Source organism: Kluyveromyces marxianus, chromosome 8, assembly GCF_001417885.1.
Source record: "Kluyveromyces marxianus DMKU3-1042 DNA, complete genome, chromosome 8".
NCBI classification, from domain to species: domain Eukaryota; kingdom Fungi; phylum Ascomycota; class Saccharomycetes; order Saccharomycetales; family Saccharomycetaceae; genus Kluyveromyces; species Kluyveromyces marxianus.
The window spans coordinates 618,614-636,188 of record NC_036032.1 but is presented as its reverse complement, the minus strand read 5'-3'; the positions used below and the strand labels follow the sequence as shown (position 1 = coordinate 636,188).

The 17,575-nt window shown below is 40.5% G+C and overlaps 10 protein-coding genes and 2 non-coding genes across 12 annotated transcripts; 8 read left to right on the top strand and 4 right to left on the bottom strand.

Moving 5' to 3' along the window:
• Nucleotides 1–854: 854 nt before the first annotated feature.
• Nucleotides 855–1,916, top strand: VID24 (glucose-induced degradation complex subunit VID24; the record flags this gene model as incomplete). Its single annotated transcript, XM_022822033.1, has 1 exon — nucleotides 855–1,916. One exon carries the CDS (start codon nucleotides 855–857, stop codon nucleotides 1,914–1,916), a length of 1,062 nt encoding a protein of 353 aa, XP_022678334.1.
• Nucleotides 1,917–2,308: 392 nt separating this feature from the next.
• On the top strand, nucleotides 2,309–2,381 carry KLMA_R812. Its single transcript has one exon. It is a non-coding gene; the product is annotated as a tRNA-Arg (tRNA).
• Nucleotides 2,382–2,832: 451 nt separating this feature from the next.
• Nucleotides 2,833–3,879, top strand: KLMA_80282 (uncharacterized protein; the record flags this gene model as incomplete). The annotated part of the gene is made up of 1 exon (XM_022822032.1): nucleotides 2,833–3,879. The coding sequence occupies one exon, from the start codon at nucleotides 2,833–2,835 to the stop codon at nucleotides 3,877–3,879; it is 1,047 nt and encodes a 348-aa protein (XP_022678333.1).
• Nucleotides 3,880–4,068: 189 nt separating this feature from the next.
• MRPL10 (mitochondrial 54S ribosomal uL15m domain-containing protein) lies at nucleotides 4,069–5,902 on the bottom strand (the record flags this gene model as incomplete). The annotated part of the gene is made up of 2 exons (XM_022822031.1): nucleotides 4,069–4,922; nucleotides 5,500–5,902. The coding sequence occupies 2 exons, from the start codon at nucleotides 5,900–5,902 to the stop codon at nucleotides 4,069–4,071; spliced, it is 1,257 nt and encodes a 418-aa protein (XP_022678332.1).
• An 855-nt stretch (nucleotides 5,903–6,757) lies between these two features.
• Nucleotides 6,758–6,830, top strand: KLMA_R811. Its single transcript has one exon. It is a non-coding gene; the product is annotated as a tRNA-Thr (tRNA).
• Nucleotides 6,831–7,355: 525 nt separating this feature from the next.
• WSC2 (Wsc2p) lies at nucleotides 7,356–8,651 on the bottom strand (the record flags this gene model as incomplete). Its single annotated transcript, XM_022822030.1, has 1 exon — nucleotides 7,356–8,651. The coding sequence occupies one exon, from the start codon at nucleotides 8,649–8,651 to the stop codon at nucleotides 7,356–7,358; it is 1,296 nt and encodes a 431-aa protein (XP_022678331.1).
• Nucleotides 8,652–9,712: 1,061 nt separating this feature from the next.
• POP3 (Pop3p) lies at nucleotides 9,713–10,330 on the top strand (the record flags this gene model as incomplete). The annotated part of the gene is made up of 1 exon (XM_022822027.1): nucleotides 9,713–10,330. The coding sequence occupies one exon, from the start codon at nucleotides 9,713–9,715 to the stop codon at nucleotides 10,328–10,330; it is 618 nt and encodes a 205-aa protein (XP_022678330.1).
• A 280-nt stretch (nucleotides 10,331–10,610) lies between these two features.
• Nucleotides 10,611–11,039, top strand: HCH1 (Hch1p; the record flags this gene model as incomplete). Its single annotated transcript, XM_022822026.1, has 1 exon — nucleotides 10,611–11,039. One exon carries the CDS (start codon nucleotides 10,611–10,613, stop codon nucleotides 11,037–11,039), a length of 429 nt encoding a protein of 142 aa, XP_022678329.1.
• A 485-nt stretch (nucleotides 11,040–11,524) lies between these two features.
• Nucleotides 11,525–12,847, top strand: SLI1 (N-acetyltransferase; the record flags this gene model as incomplete). The annotated part of the gene is made up of 1 exon (XM_022822025.1): nucleotides 11,525–12,847. One exon carries the CDS (start codon nucleotides 11,525–11,527, stop codon nucleotides 12,845–12,847), a length of 1,323 nt encoding a protein of 440 aa, XP_022678328.1.
• Nucleotides 12,848–12,975: 128 nt separating this feature from the next.
• Nucleotides 12,976–14,286, bottom strand: ERG24 (delta(14)-sterol reductase; the record flags this gene model as incomplete). Its single annotated transcript, XM_022822024.1, has 1 exon — nucleotides 12,976–14,286. One exon carries the CDS (start codon nucleotides 14,284–14,286, stop codon nucleotides 12,976–12,978), a length of 1,311 nt encoding a protein of 436 aa, XP_022678327.1.
• Nucleotides 14,287–14,706: 420 nt separating this feature from the next.
• On the bottom strand, nucleotides 14,707–15,702 carry NDJ1 (Ndj1p; the record flags this gene model as incomplete). Its single annotated transcript, XM_022822023.1, has 1 exon — nucleotides 14,707–15,702. The coding sequence occupies one exon, from the start codon at nucleotides 15,700–15,702 to the stop codon at nucleotides 14,707–14,709; it is 996 nt and encodes a 331-aa protein (XP_022678326.1).
• A 592-nt stretch (nucleotides 15,703–16,294) lies between these two features.
• Nucleotides 16,295–17,344, top strand: SEC20 (Sec20p; the record flags this gene model as incomplete). Its single annotated transcript, XM_022822022.1, has 1 exon — nucleotides 16,295–17,344. One exon carries the CDS (start codon nucleotides 16,295–16,297, stop codon nucleotides 17,342–17,344), a length of 1,050 nt encoding a protein of 349 aa, XP_022678325.1.
• Nucleotides 17,345–17,575: the final 231 nt, after the last annotated feature.

Sequence of the window (17,575 nt, the reverse complement as noted above, 5' to 3'; positions counted from 1 at the left end):
AATATGGCCGTCACGTGCCAGAAAAAGAAACGCAAAGACCAGAATGTAAGCGATTTTTTTTTCCCCAGCTCTTCCGGTTTCCTCCGACGGAGGGTTTTTCCGAAACGCCGCCGCCGCCGCCGCGCCCCCAAAAAAACATGCACCACCACGTCCCACCACCCACTGTTATCCTGTATCCACAGGATAACAGTGGGTGGCTGGCTCGCTCGCTCGCTCGCTACCACTGGATAAAAGTGTCAGTCAGCGTCCTCTTTCTTTTCCTCCCTTCTCTTTTCTTTTCCTCTTTTCTTATTTCCCTGCTTCTCCTTTCTTTTGAGTCAGCAGCCGAGCCTGGCACTACTACTAACACACAGACACAGCCTGTCCTGCCGCAGCTGTCCTGCCGCAGCTGTCCTGCCACAGCAATGCCCAGGAACACACAGTACCGAAAGAAGAAACGCGCGCCGTTCGCCTGATTTGCTTTTTCTGTGCTGATTCGATTACCACCAGGCAGGACTCATTATCAGCCTACAGACCATACCAGACCATCCAAAAGTCAGACCAATCAATGAATGAATGGTTTATTCCTTTTCGTTCTTTGTTCTGTGTTCTTTGATCTGTGGGTGTGGTACCCAGTGTATCTGAGTTTTTCCCGTTTTCTGGGCCCTCAGTGTGATAATGGGAAACCACTCTTTTCGGTCTCTCTATGCGATACCCTGGTGATGCATGAAATATGTATATATATGTATATATATAGTAGACATATATATAAGAATGTAGTGTGTTAGTGATACCACAGGCCCATCGATAGCACTTGTAGCAGCAGTTTCTCAGGCATAAGTAACGCTGCCCATCCACCCACCCCCCAGAACAACATGATCACAGAAGAAACACACGTTAATGCGGGATCGCCCTCGTTTAAGCAGGTGTCGTTGCCCCTGCGCGAGGAGCAAGCTCAAGCAGAGGCCCAGGCTGAGGCCCAAGTACAAGTCCAAGTCCAGGCCCCAGTGCCAGGTCAAGGCCCCAGCCAGGGCCTGGGACAGGCCCTGGGACAGGCCCAGGGAGGACCCGTCCACAGTCCTAGCCCAGCCCTAGCATTCCCAGCTCCCTTGACACCTTTCCTCCATAGAAACCCATACTTCAGACTGCACAGAACTGCGTCCCAGGAGTCCATACGACGCTCCCACGAAAATGTCACTGTCACCGACACTACTGACGACTACTACGACCCTCACTCCCCTCCAAGATCCCGCCCCGCTACCCCAACAAGAACACCCTCCAGAAAAAGCCACGAGAGAACCCACTGGCTCGCTCCAAGAAAACGCTTCGTCGGTTACCAGATCTCAGGCTACAAGAAATTCCAAGTCACTATCACCATCCAGTCCGTATCCCTACCGAACAACAACGAATCAAACTGCACCTCCCCTCATCTCACCGGCTTCTTGTCCATCAAAGGCTTGACCGTCCAGAACCCGGAAATCACAACCTTCTTTGAGTCTATCACCGTCACTGACTCCCTAGGCTTCTTGTCCAAAGATATCCCCATCGACTACGATTCCTACAAAGCAACAGACCAGACCGATTTGGAACACTGGTTGAACTTCCCCTCTTTCAAAGAACTCTGCATGCAAAACGACCCCAAAAACCCCTCCAAAAATATCCTACAGTCCATCATCGACGGAACCTACGCTCACACTGACTACTTGAACCAGAGGTTCCTCTACATGCGCTGGAACGAAAAGTTCCTGGTCCCAGATGCCGACTTGGAGTCCATCGACGGCGCCTCCTACGACGGCTACTACTACATCGTCCACGACCAGTTGTTGGGAAACATCTTGGGCTTTTACTACCACCAGCACGCTGAAAGATTCCAGCAATTGGAGTTGCAGCCCCTAGTAGAACCATCAATCGGAGATTGTTCTTTCGAGTTCGCATGATTACCATTTTCCCACCTGGCTCACCGGATTTATCTTTCTTTCAATTCTAATGTTTAATTCCAATCCTAATCCTAATTCTAATCCTAATCCTAATCCTAATTCTAATTCTAATTCACAGCAACCACATCTTTCAATTCTGGCCCGGTCTCACAAGTAATCATTATATACACGGATACATAGAGTTTTTTTTAAGGGAATGATATTTCATTCGCAGTCTCGTGGCTCGTTCCTCGTTCCTCGTACCGTTCAAGTTCAATTATTCAGCTAGTCTGATGGTAGTCATTCGTAGGTGCACGCACCGAGCCAACTTTCAACTAGTTCTCGCACACACGGTCCCGTGGGTTCCATTTCCAGCCTTATTCCTCACAAATACCCTCAAAACCATAACAGTAGCTCGCGTGGCGTAATGGCAACGCGTCTGACTTCTAATCAGAAGATTGTGGGTTCGACCCCCACCGTGAGTGCTTTTATTTTTTTGTTTTGTTTTCAAAAGTTCAAATATTTTTTTTTTTTAATCCAATGGCTTGACTATAGGACCCGGATGCCAACTTTTGCAATCGGGGACAGAAAAAAAAAAAAAAAACAGACACACCTACACCCGTCAACCCTTGGATTCATTGATCCACTACTCACCCTCCATAATTCACACTAAATAAAAGGTCTTCCCACGCCATTCCGTTCTTGACATATCCCATTTTCCATTTTTTCCCTACATTTACAAACAAACCCTAGGCAGATTAAAATACCCATAATAAGCCTTTGATTCTAAAAAAAAAATAAAATCTGAAAACAATGAATGATTAATTAATCAATTGTATGTATATATTTGAGGGTGGAGAAGGCCATATATATATACTAATCAATTTGATTCTAAGTCAAGTAAAAGAATATAGCCTGTACCGCCATTGTTTCAGTGATGAAGATATCCTCCCGACACCTTGATTTTTATTTACCTGACAATGCATTAAATCTCACAGAGTTACCACCAGCAACTGCAACATTGACTGCGGCATATGTCTGTTGGACCATTGTGCTATCTATCGTTAGAAGGCGATATATAAAAGATTCTGCTCTCGAAGATATAGACTCAAGATTGGTAGTGGTCCCATTCTTACAGATGATCCCAAATAAAATATTCTTTTATCCATTGTCATTGGTGTTCTCTAATTTAATTGACGTTGAACCATGGAAATTTATATTGAACTTCGCGAATCTACTTATAGGTGGTGCTTACATTGAGATCTTGTGGCAAAGTCCCTTGGAACTACTTAAATTTGTGTTGGGAATAGGTTCACTAGCTAATTTGATCGTTGTTCTCATCACGATTTGCTTGCATATAATCTGGCCATCGATTAGACTAGATTTGCCCTTAGACGGCAATTACACACTCATTGTAGGTTTCCCTATAATATACAAGCAATTGTTCCCCGAGACTACCATCTTTGAAACCAAACAATTGCCTTTCATTTCAAAAAACTTTAGGTTTAAACTATTGCCCATCTTCACCTTAATTGCTCTAACATTCATACAATTGGTGTGGTTCCATCATTTTTCGCAGTTACTCTCTATCTGGATCACTTTCTTCACATGCTACTTCTATTTGAGATTTTACCAAGAGTTGCCTCGTACTATGGCTGAGGGCACTGATTATAAAGTGATCGGGGACGCCTCAGAAACTTTCCAATTGATCTATTTCTTCCCAGATTTGTTAAAGCCTGTTTTATCCCCAATATTTGACTTTGTCTATGAAAAGTTCGTTGTTGAATGGCATCTTGCAACACCATTTAGAATGTATGACATCGAGCAAGCAAACATATCGGCTCAAAAGAGAGGAGCTAAACCCGTGGGTAGTTCTAACGCAGAGGAAAGGAGAAAACAACTAGCCCTACAAGTCTTAGAAGAAAGATTAGTAGATGAAGACGGGACAGAACTAGGAGATATTTCTGCAGAGAATCGTGTTTGAAGTAATCGGGGTGAGGAGTAAGGACTTGTGTTTGTTTGAAAGCGGACCAAAAAAAAAAAAAACTGACGAGTTACTATTAACATACGAATTCAGTTAACGATCGTTATTATTATATACATGGGATGAGTAATATTTATAGAGTTTTGTCGTTTTTCAATAAAAAATATGAGTTACTACTAAATGTTCTCATTATTCTTGAATGATTCCGGATTTTGGTTGAGGTGGGACAAAATCGTTCTCTAATTGCTCCATTTGCAACTCTAGCTTAGTTTTCTTGGTTTTCCGTGTAGCCGAACTCTTTCCTCCTTCTTCCTTGGCTCCTTTTAGAATTTGGTAGTATGGGTCATTCTCCATGACCAAGTAACCTCTCTTTTCTTCACTAGAGTAGAACTCGATATCCTTTCTCTTTGTAGGTCTGGCTTGTAGTGGCACTCTTCCACGCTTTTGAATGAACCAATTTGGTGATAGATGTGCTCTTAAACCTAGTCTGCTGAAGTATCTGGCAGTGAAGCTTCCGCCAGCCTTCTCAATTGCAGCAATTGCACCCTGTGATGCTCTGGTAGCCTCGATTTTTATTGGAAGGTTAAAGGAGATTTTACCATCACCCAATATTTTAACACCATCTCTGATTGGGCCAGTGACAAGACCTAGATCCTTCATTTTTTTCATAGTTAGAACTTCGCCAGGTAGTAGGTTCAAACGGCCTTTATCATGGAACCATTTGATTCTCTCCAAGTTCAACTCTTTTAAGTCCAAAGATGTAACGTTTGTGAACCCCAATTTTGGGAATAGCTTGTAAATAGGAGTTTGACCACCTTCAAACCATGACTTAACGTGACCACGAGCCTTTTGACCTTTTTGACCTCTCCCTGATGTTTTACCTTTACCACTGGATGGACCTCTACCCAATCTTTTGTAGCCCTTGATGGAGCCTTCACTTGGTTTAAGACTACTGAGAATCGAGATATGACGAACAAAAGATCTCTCTATCAGAGACCCAAATGGATTAACCACTTTATTAATGGAGAACATTGCTTGTATATCTGGATCTACTGGCTAAGTCCTTAGACTCCGTTCAATATCTTCAAGGAATAACTATTTAATGCAGCTTTAGCGATGCTAAGCGATTTTACTCTTCATAATCTTTTTCATTCATTCATTAATGTATTCAATTTCACCAATCAGTAAGTATTCCAAAGTGAATAAAAAAAAAATTTTCTAATTGTCCGGGTGACATGCTTTTTTGTTGTTGGAGGTTTAGAAAATGTTGTCTGGCGTCTGTTCATGTCTGTTGTAGACGGACGGTTCATGCCTTATGAGCGGGTAACTTGCAAAGTAATAGGCGGCTAAGTATCAAGACGTACACTACTAGATATATAGATACGTAGCTAGTAAATACTATGGATACATCAGAGTACCAGAGATCTTGATTTAAAGACACGTGACTGGAAATATTCCCAGCTCAAACATGGTAGCGCCTCCTGAAGGGCCTGAAGGGCCTGAAGCAGTCGGTGGCTTCATGTATACATGGCCACGGTATGTGTTTTAACTTCACGTCCCACGTTTATTCTGCCTGAGAAGGTCACTATCACAGCTACAGAGCATAATAACCCGTCATACCTGGCCAGTTGCGTCCCGGCAAGCGGCGTTTCAAAACATTATCATTTTCTATACATGGGATTGTCCAGCCGCCGCCAGGTTGAAACGGCGCTGCGCTATATCCATCCATGAATCTTGCCTCTAGGCGCCATGTGGCCCCGTTGTTAACTGTTATGCAAAACGCGGACTTGCCCTGCTGTATGTCACTAAGTAGTGTGGTTTTGATAGCATCTCTGATCTTGGCGAGGTTAGCAGTTTTGTCGTGTTTCTTGCCGGTAGTATAAGAAGTTATGAATGCTGACCACGACCACGTAGAGTTCACGTCAAGATATAATGAATTTGTCTCATACTGTTCAAAGATTTTATTAGAGTCAGGTTTTGTACTACCTGAGCTTACCACATCTTTAATTGCCCAGTCAAGCATAGTAACAATATTGGCCGGTAATGCTGCTATAGTCTGAGTTTTTCTGTAGTAATACTGGAAAGGTAAATATTTGAAGTTACTAAACAGCGTTATGTTGCTGAAATGTTCGGTGTATTTCTCACTATCCACACTGATGGGGGTTTGGTATTCCACATACATAGATCCGTCAGGTAGTAGACAATATATGGCGTACGTACTCCGTCCGTCAATAGTTGAATTCTGCGTTAAACAAGTGTCATTTGTGTTCGCCTCTCTCTTGGTGTCACTGCTTCCAGCAGTACTGTTACTGAGTTGATAGTACACATCTAGGTAAAAATCCCTGGTCCTAGTATATATGGGTATAGGGTTGGCGTAGTTTGACACATTCCATAAACCGCCAGGTAGCCCGTTTTCATGACTCCCAGATACTACTGCCCACCCGTATGCAAAAGTGAAAAAATACGTTAACAATAAGCAACACTTACAAGCATTGTTCGTCATTGAAGGTTCCTTCCTATATAAAAAAACTCGAAAAAATAGATCAACTAATCCTTACTCAGACAATGGAATTGAAAGAGATATGTATGGAGGGGTAAATTACGAAGAATTCGATAAAGACTTCGGATATCAAAATACCGCGTCATTTGATCATGCTACTAGAGATGTACTATCAGGCAGTACTGATTACATCAGTTTCAAAGCCTTTCCAGAATCTAAAATCTATGAATATTTGTTGACACAGTTCATGTTTTATGATCGGGTAACGTGCAAAGTAAGAGATCTTGAAATAAATACACGTGACTGGAATTATACCCAGCTCAAACACCAACAATGTCCGTTATATTTGCTCCTTGTGTTCTTCTCCACCAGTAATAAGCTTCTATGGCCAAGTTGGTAAGGCGCCACACTAGTAATGTGGAGATCATCAGTTCGACTCTGGTTGGAAGCATTTACTTTTTTTATGCAGATCACACAGGCAATTTTTTTTTTTTTTATGAAAAAAAATCCATACATACATACAAACCTGCATTGGCGCACGCTTGGAGATAAATTGAGCTCATGAAATGAATGTGAACATATAAAATGAAAAGCATTACATTAATATTATTATTATTATGACGACGTTACGTCGAATGGAAAGTATTATACATATCGATATATTTTACACATGTATTAGCGTGCATTTTGAATCAAGACCTTGAAGGAAATCTTGAATAAACATAAGGGAGTGAAGGAAATTAGAATCGACTTTTTTTATTTTATTTTTTGGGTAAAGTTTTCTGTTCTCCTGACGAATGTTTGGCAACAACATCAAAATCAAATGTCAGCTGCTCTGATTGTTTCCATTAAGGTATCCGATACCAGTTATAAATGTTTGGTGGAAAATAATGAGAGAATGTGAAGTGAAAATAACAACAACAAATAAACAAACTGTAACTTGTTCGATTGAGAGGAATGAAGGAGGGGGTATTGATTAATCGACTCTCAAGTTTTCGATGATAGAGTTGAATTCTGCATCATCATCATCGTCGTTATCTGAACTGTCCGGATTAGCAATCCTTAAGGGTTGTCTTTGTTGAGTGACATCTGGTAGGGATCCATTGCTGAATCTAGGGTTTCCCAATGTTGGGTGTACAGCCGGAGGCCTTAGCATAGGTTCATCATTTTCAGGTTCGAACGGGCTAACTGGTTGTTCCGAATTATACATGCCAGCAGGTGGTTCGCCAATTTTTTCGTTTGGATGGCTAACGTTAGATCTACCGGAAGAGGAGCTGGAAGAATGCGAATTCGGTATTCCGGGAACTGGAGGAACAATGAGTTCTTCCTCCTGGCCGAAGGAGTATGGCTGGTGTTGTTTACTCTCCTCGAAGTCAGGCTTCTTGTTTTTCTTATGCCTTTGCCATAATAGCACGGCGATGACTGCGGCGATCAAAAGAACCCCGAAAACTACACCAACAACAATACCTGCAATTGCACCTGAGGACAAAGACGATGAGGAAGAGCTCTTCCTTGACGAGCTCGCGCCAATATCTTGGCCAGTAGGGACAACTGTTCTGGTAGTTGTTACAGCAACGGTGCTTCTGCTTTGGTCGCTCAATGTAACCACTGAGACCTGTGTAGTGATGATTTTAACACGGGTTGTTGGGCTTGAAGTCGAGCTACTGGTGGTGGATGGTGAGATAGAAGAAGAAGACGATGAGGATGAAGAAGATGTGGATGTGCTAGAGGGTGTGGATGATGTGGTGGATGTGCTCGAGGATGAGGAGGATGATGAGGACGAGGAAGTTGATGTCGAAGATGAAGATGTAGAAATCGAAGACGACGATGAGAATGAGGATGAGGATGAGAATGAGGATGAGGATGATGAAGTTGAAGATGAAGCAGATGTCGAGGTAGAACTACTAGAAGCACCAGAAGAACTTGAAATATCCCCGCTAGCATAAACAGCAAAGTATCCTTCTCCTCCACACTTCTCGAACGGATACCCAACACATGGCACCTGACAGTTCGAGTCTGAGGTACTAGAGGCCCCACTCAGAGAAGAAGAATCACCACAGTAGCACGTATTACCGTCAATCAGAGCAGCAATAACGCTACCCGAACATTGCTCTTCGCAATATGACACACTTTGATACTCGTATTTCCCCACGCTTTTCAACGAACTTTCCAGACTATCTTCACTATAGCAGCCCTGATATGAATACTGAGCACTGGCTACCTGGGCAAGCTGCACAAGCCCAGATAATAAAACCAATTGAATCTTAACCATCGAACAATGAATCAAAGATAGAAGAACAAAAAAATTCGCAATAACTCGGGCAAAATCTCAAGCAAAAAGAATATGGGTTTAGCGAGTGAATAGGTGCCAGTAGATGCCAGGTTACTTGAACTATTTTTTTATTTTATCAGCTTATTGGATACGCATGTATTCCCGGAACCAAACTCTTACGCTTCCTGTACCTTTCTCCAAGTGAAATGTAGAATATCAACTTCTAATTCCAAAATCTGATATATATCCATATACCACTATTAAAAAAAAAAATTCATCCCGTATTTTCTGTATTTTCTGTTATTATGTGAATGTCACAACATACCGGAATCATAAAACATTTTGGGACTTGAGATCTGAAATGAAATCTGGGAGAGTACTAAAAAAAAATTAAAAAAACAAAAAAAAAAAAAACATGTGAATTCCCACAGCTCGAAACAAAAATAGAAAAAAAAAAAAACAAGAAATTGAAAAGACCAGATTCGGTACTTAGATTTCAGTGTGAATTCTCGCAGCCGAGGGAAAAAAAGAGCCAAACTCTTCTTTTTTGGGAGGTTTTGACGCATGGAAGACGTGGAAGCGCATATGAAGCGTAGCATTCTGCGGCGTAAAGCTGCGAAGGGTGTTTACAAAATGAGAATGTCTCATATTTCGCGTCTTGCGCGGTTTCCCTTGTGTTTCACAGCGCAGTTCGGCCGCGGACGGGGACGGGGATTGAGTGTTCATTCTGGTGTGCCCATTCTGGTGTGCCCATACCGGTGTGCTCATTCTGGCCGATATATATTAAATGGTTTTGGTTTGGGCCGAGAATGCTAGACGAGGCCAGAAGAAGGGAGGTGGTCACGTGATACCACCGTTTTTTTTTTTTTTTTTTTTGAGAGTGTATAGTGAAGTAAAGTGTAGAGTGAGAAGTAAAAAAAAAAAAGAGTTTATAGTTTTGTACGTAGGTTGTGCCAGCGATGAGATGCGAGCTGAGACAGAGATACATCACAGAGAGATAAGCTAGACGAGCAAGAAAGCAGGCAAGAAAACAGACAGCGAACCAAGCAAGGAAACAAGCAATGAGCAGTGTACGCAAGGAAGAAAAAAGAGTCGCGAAACGGAGACAAGTTTACAAGCCCATCTTGGAAAACCCGTTCACAAACGAAGGTAAGTATTGGCCGCATGTCAACGAGCAGAAGCTAGTGCTGGAGCTCTTGGAGGAGAAGGTGTTGAAAAAATGGAAACTACTACACGAAATGAAGTCTGAGCCCGAGGAACAACTCAGGTCTGTGATCCTAGGGTTCAACGACATTGTTCGCAAGCTCAGCGACCGTTCAGAAAACCCACAGAAGTACATGCTATTTGTCTGCAAAAAGGATAACCCAGCAGTTTTGAGCGCGCAGATCCCGATTCTCTGCGAAACATCGGTACACGACGTTCTGCTTGTCCAATTGCCTCGACTCTCCCTTGCCAAGTTTGACGATGCGTGCGGTGACAAAGTCCACGATGGCATGTGTCTCGTGCAGACAAACCCGCATTTCCAGGATCTCGGAAAGCTCGTCGCCAACAACGTTGAGCCCCTCGACATCCCATGGCTACACTCGGCCCAGTTCACCAAAACGCCTGTCAAACTCCTCAGAACCACCGCCCCGGTTGTCAAGAAGAACCCTGCAAACAAGACCAAGACCAAGACATAGGTATAAGTCACGTGACTCTCTCACTCTGTGCTTTCTGGGAAAAGTACAGTACAGTACAATTAATTTTCCAGAATTTTTCACCGCTTCGCCGAATGAACAAAATGCGCATATATATATAATGTGAATGGTTCCCAAGACACAAGGTGCACGTTTAGTGACAGGCTAGCTCGGTGTGTGTGTGTGAAACTACGCTCTTGCGACTTTGCCAGGTTTGCTGCCTCTCCACTGCATTTTGCGTATACAACAAACAAGTTTTTGCTTTCCTAATTTTCTAACAAAAATGGTGGTTATGAATCCAAATAACTGGCACTGGGTCGACAAGAACACCCTTCCATGGACTAACGACTATCTTGAACGTCGTTTCACCAACTGGCAACATTCTGACGACGAGTACGTGTTTACCGTGGAGAAGCTCAATTCTTGCGAGGGCGACTCGAATGTGTCTCAAAGAAAGGGCAAGGTCATCTGTTACTTTGACTTGCACTTGAAGTTTGATGCGGTGCTTACAAAAGACGGAGAAGAAATTTCTAGGGGTGTCATTACCGTTCCTGAATTCATGCATGACGAAGATGATTTCGAAGTTAGATTCGATTCCTTCGGAGAACACAGCGCACTTGTGAAGAAGCTTGCGCTTGAAAAGCTCGTTTCGGATTTACTAGCTTATCAACAAGACTTGATTGATTCTCATTCTAGGGACTTGCAGCAATAATCTTGATCTGCTCGTATCTTGTATGGTCTTTACATGATAATACATCAATGAGTAAGCAGTGAAGTACGTATATTTAATTATATATATATATATATTTGATAAAATGGAAAGAAATATAGCATTTTGCATTCCAAGTTAAGTACCGAACGAAAAAATTTGTATACCAGTGGTGTTGCAAACCTGGGGTTTAGTCTTGTGTCTGCTGTGTCTTTTTATTTTCTTCTTCTTCTTTACTGTATCTCCTATTCTATACTGCATCTGTCAATTATTACCAGTTTCGATCTACATACATTTGAATCAGCCATATTTTTTTTTTATTCGGGCTCTCCATTCGTTATCTCAAGGTAACGCTCATTTTACCTTAACAAGGACAGCAGTAAATGAACCATTCAACGTTTATACCCCTGTCGAGGTAGTGGACTCAAATCTATCAAGAGACTCCCCGATTATCCAATCCACGCCTTTTTGGAAAATACAAGAGAGAAATGAGAGAACTATTCGTTTTAGAGAGATACTATTGGGAATCCTCGAACAATAGGCTTCAACAGGGATTCATTCTATCTATAACATTGAATAAACCGATTCCAGACGATGTATTGACAGAAGCAATTCGCCTCACAGGTTTAGATTATCCATGGATATTCCAGAATATTAAGGTTAAAGATGCTCAGGGCCCTGACAGAATAGAGCCAATCAAAAAACGACTAGTTACAGAGGATCTTATTAAACATGTTGATAATGATGAACCTAATCACATTCTTGAAACGCTTCGATTGGAAACAACGGACGATAATTGTGCATGGGTTGTTTTAGTGAAAGAAAACAGATTCACATTGTTCTTGAATCATACGTTTTTCGATGGAATGTCCGCATACAACCTGTGGAGTTCGATCATCAAGTATGCTAACCAAGGAGTGAGGTCTAGTGATGGCTTGATTTATGATGGTAATGGACAAAACATTCTTTCACGGCATGCTTACGAAGAGGTTGAGATGAAGCTTATGGATAAAATTAGTGCCAAAATTGCACCATATTGGATCCAGTACGTGGCACCATCGATAGCCAAAATTTTCCCATCGCATCTCTTCTCTATTCCTGGCTTTAACCTCCAAGAGGTTCTACTAGACAAGAATGGAAATATAAGGCAAGATCAAAAAAGACTTAAATGGACCATTCCTCCAACACAGTTAAAAGAAATATTGGCGGAAGTGAGAGCCCGCAACTTAACTTTGACAGTTTGGATATGTGCGAAGTTAGCCTACCAATTAACTAAGATAAAGAGTTCTACGAAAGGTAGTACCATAAAGTTAGCGATACCAATGAGTATGCGTCCATTTTTGATTGAAAAACTTGGCAAAGATCCAAAAGACATTGCTACTGGTAACTATGTTTCCGCAGCATATTGTACGTTGTCATTGGACAAATATGGTTCTGAGTTATGGACCATCGCTGACGAAATTAATAAATCTTTACAGAAAGCTAAAGAAGATCCAGTTGCCAACATAAACTATGTTAAATTACTTGACGAGGTCGATCTTACTAAATTTATCAAAGAAAAATATAAGACGACGTCTTCGCCATGCACTTTGGAACTATCTAATTTAGGTATGCTAGATCCGTCGAGTCCTGATGATGAATATCAACTGCTAGATGCAGAATTCCAACAACCCATGTTAACTTCAAGTATCTTATGCTGCTCTTCCATCTCTACTAGGCTAGGTGGCTTAACTGTAAATTTCAGTTATCCAATTGAACTTGACAAAATAATAACTCCAGCATTTGAAGAACTGGTAAATCCAAGAAACTAGTATTACTTGAAGCATGCGTTAAAAAAAATAATAAGGTAAATGTATTTCGATTTTTTATATGACGTAACTAGCACTTTGTAATAGTAGTAGTAGTAGTAATAGTAAGCTGTAGCATACTACATTTTCAATTAATATACATATGGGATTATCTTATATGGCACTTTCTTCTCGTACTCCTCCCATGATTTTCCATACTTCTTTCTACATTTATCTTCATCCCTTGTCTGTCTGTGCAAGAGTAGCGCTGTAAAGTAGAAGAAGTAATAGTAAGTTAGTGGAGTTTGGAACCCGGTACACAAACACCAACTCAATGAAATTAATAGATCACCAAAGTAATTTATATGTTGTGATACTGCCCACCAAGAGTCGCACAAAAGTTTGGTGCCCCTTTCGGTTTGAATGGATTTCATATGTGGTAGATTTCCTTGTCTGAACTCTGACTTTTGTTTGTTCGAAGAATGGAAGATCCAGTATCCTAACAGCATAACCGATACAACCAATCCACAATTCAAGGGACCGAGAACAATGGGGGAAACAGACAAGTACCGAGCCTGTAAACAATAGGTAAAGGGAACCAAACACAAATCTCCAAAAGCTAACATGAAACCAAATCCATCTGTTGTAATGTCCATCATCGTTAGCACACCTTCCTCATTTAGCACACCATCAAAGATGTAGAAACCTTGCAAAACATTTATCAACAATAGAGAGTCAATTATTTTTCCATGCTCCTTGTATGAATGATGCAAGCATGATAGGTTTAGTAATAGCCATAGTAGCATTCCTGGTCTAAGTTCAGAGAATAGTTTGATATCTAATGGACCAAGTCTAGGATTCAACTCCCTACCAATAAACCAATCATAGATAATGTTACCTGAATTACCGCCCAGAGCTAGGATACGTTCATTGGTTCCACTTTTGTTAGGCTTGACTAATGGAATGAAGCTAGCAATGTATACAGCAGTGGCCAATGCAAAGGAAAACAAGATGGTTATTATACAAAGGTCAGTCTGATGAGTGTATAAATACTCTAATTCTGGCATTTCTCCATTAGTCAATTGGTATCTTGCTGCCAAAACCAAACATAGAGCTGCTGACATTGAAATTCCGTTAATCTTGTATGGCAATTTGGATCCATCTCTCAATTCTACACCATATAGTTTGGTTCCTGGCAAAATCACGTCCAGTAATGCTAAAGAAAAGTACCAAGTGGTGTAATACGTCCATAATTCCCCGTTGAAGAGATAGCTCGATAGGGGATCTAATCTGTTCCACACCTCGATCCAACTGAAATTGCTGAATAAACCTTTAATGTAATAATCAGGTCTGATCATTTGGTTTAGTAGAATAGCCAATGCAGGAAGGAAAACTGTAATAGCCAAAGCCCCAATGGGGCCTGAAAACTCATAATGAGTTGTTCTTGGATTCAATGTAGACATTGCGTGACGCCTTTTAGTGACTCGGTGTTCAACAACGTAACTACTAATGCTATGGTTAATAGTATTTGTATACTAATCTTAAACTCCGTAAAATCATCCTTCAATAATCAATTTCCTTTTTATAATCAGCTTTAGCTTCGTAACATGTATATTCTTTATTATATTTAAATCGCTTTTTAAGGTTTGAACGATGAGATGTCCAAAAAAAAAAAGTAGCATAACAGTAAACGAAAGAAAACAGGCATATACGACAAAATGAAAGATTTACGGACGAAAAAGAAAAAGGAGAGTTTATTCTTCGGTACTAGCTCTCTAGCGGAAATTCGGTGATCTAGGTAGGTATTTGAATAGTTAAATGAATGAAATATATAAATGTATATATATACATATATAATCATTCGTAATAGATGTAGTATTTGTTTAAAGAAACCACATACATGTTTCGAGGGCACTCATGTTACAAAAGAGCATATATTTCGTGACAAATGCTGTTATATCGTCACTTTGCTTATAACTGTAACTGGGAATTTGCATTATATCCCACGTATGAGCAATACCATTACATAACAAGATAATACCTCTCTCTGTATCTATCCAAACTCCATACGTCAAAGTGGTATTGATTTCATCACTAGATGCATAGTTTAAGCAAGTTAAGTGATCTAGCTTTTCTGTGAAGGACGCAATTGTTTCATGGGATATGATGAAAGTGTGCTCTTTATGGTACCTCTGTAAGCTCTTAAGTAGGTGAACTTTTTCAGAAGAACCGGCACTTGACCAAGAGGAATATTTGAAGGTAATATCGTAGAACAAGTCACGGATATAAGCTCTTGTCAAGAGCGTGAGGTTCTGTTGAAGATAAAGCATAGCAAATTTGGGGTGTTTTACCTTTTGATACTCAAAATTTTCTAGAATCTTGACGAACTGCGACCTGTAGTCCTCCGCCAAACGATCCATTTGAAAGTGGTCATAATTGGTTTTCTGCAAAAGAATTGGGTAGATTGAGCACTCAAACTTTGAGGTGTCAAATCCATCAGTATCGCCTGGAACTAATGTAGCGTCCATCGAAATGTCCCCTATATCTAGAGGCATTTGTCGTATATCCAAATGTCTTTGATATAGTTTTTGTTCATTATGCTTGAAGACTTGGAAAGCATTAACCTGGTAATCCGAATGATAGGTCAAATTAACCTGTTCACTATTCAATAACCATAGTAAAAGAGCATAATTGTGACATTCTCTTGCTACTTTTGTTCTGAATGTGTTTTTAAATGAGCTCGGCGGCAATGACGGATTTATGCTGGGAGCGTTATTTGCCGTTAGCAAAGAACCTTTGAACAATGATAATTTTCCTGGTAAAAAAGTATCATCTCCTTGGCAGTCGTAAAACTCTTCGGTGTCGCTAGGAGAGTTCATAGCGTTTGGTTTGGTTCATTCATAGTTCTTATCCTTTAATTATTTGGACACTTTTTCTCTTGAAGAATGTCAAATTAACTTTTGTTTTCTAAATTACTTTTAAATAATGAAAAAGGATATTCATTCAATAATAAAGAAAGTAAAGAAGAGCAAAGAAATAATTAGTATTATTCTCACTTTTTTACTTGTTTTTATTGGATAAAGATAGGCCTATTATCCCCCAGCTATATACATGGAGTCTGAACTTCCTTATCAACAAACCAAAACACTCTCGCATACCCAAACACACCTTATACATTTGCTAACTAGTTTCAAATGCCAACATTCATTAAGTTAAGTGCGTCGTATATCCGGGTAATAAAATAATATCTTGAAATAAAAAAAAATAACAACCTAGGCCAGGGAGGTCACATGACTCGAGTATGCGAACATTCGCATTCATGATGGAAAGAAAAGCATATTCACCAATCCATCTGGGCGAATAGACTACAAGTCGAACAGCAGTACAGCAGTTAAAAGAAAGGAAACGGGCTAATTATAGACGGCACAACATAGCAGAACTCCAGTTGATACCAGTAAAAAAAAGCCCACCATGATTCCTACTTGCGAATCGCTTGCTGGAAAGAGAAAAGCCTTACATTCTCTATTTATACAGAGTTTGGAGAATGATGAAAGCATTAACGATAAAGTTATCAATGAGTTTTTAAGCTACGAAGATATGATTCGTAGCTTCCAGAAAGTTATTGAGCTGAAATACAATGTGAAAATACGATATGAACCGCAATTCACCATTGTTGGGACTCCTTGCGGGATCGAGAAGGATGATTCTCTGTGGATAGATGAAATGAATGAACTTTTAAAGAACATTGACTTCAGAAAAGAGTTTACGCAGAAATACGAGGTGTCTTTGATAGAATCCAGACTAATGCTTAAGGACTTGCTAAAGGAAAAGTTAGAGGCCAAACTTCAGGAGCGTAGAGGAAGCACAAGCTCAATGGATGATGACTTGAACAGATCAGAGGTTATAAACACAACGGATTCAAAAGACATGCTGCTTCCGAATGCTGCTTCAAATATCAAGGGAAAAACTTTACAAGTTAACAAGAAGATTACTTCGAACTTGCTACGAACAAACCAAATATTACGCAGCAGCGTTTTGCAGAGTGAATTGAACCTAGATGAATTGACACAGCAAACCGACACGTTAATGCTAGTCAATGACAAGTTCGACAGGTTCAAGGCCATGTCACAGGCATCACTGAAATTGATCAAGGCCATTAACAGTAGTAGCTATCAAGAAAAAAGAAAAGTATATGCCGCCATTACCTTTTTCTGCTGTTGCATATTATGGGTTCTTTGGAGGAGAATATTCAAGTACCCAGTCAAACTAGTATTTTGGTTATGCTTCAGAATTTTCAAGTCAATGCTCTACACAGTTGGTCTAGTTAAAAACTCTGCTTCATTCGGTAATGCAACAGACAACTATGATCACGATTCTTATGATATTTATTCGAACACAGCTACAGCTTTGACAGCTACTTTAGAAACGCTCATAGCGAACGCATCTGAATCCTCCTCAACGACTCTGGATTTGGAAAATGCAATTAGTAGCAGTTTCGACAAACTGATGGACGAGTTGTAGAAGAGCAAGTAAAAAACCCGCTCGCTCGCATGTTCTTGCTACTCTTCCCACTTCCCCGTCCCCTCTTCTCAGAAACTGTGTATGTAAGTAAATCCTGTATAAACTACATTAATGCTATAGTTACTACTAACGTGCTAAAGCAGTACCCCACAGTACGGACACCATTGTCTTTTTATTCCAGTATTTTATAGGACACTGTCTGTGCTCATAAAGCTTAGAAACGGCGAATTT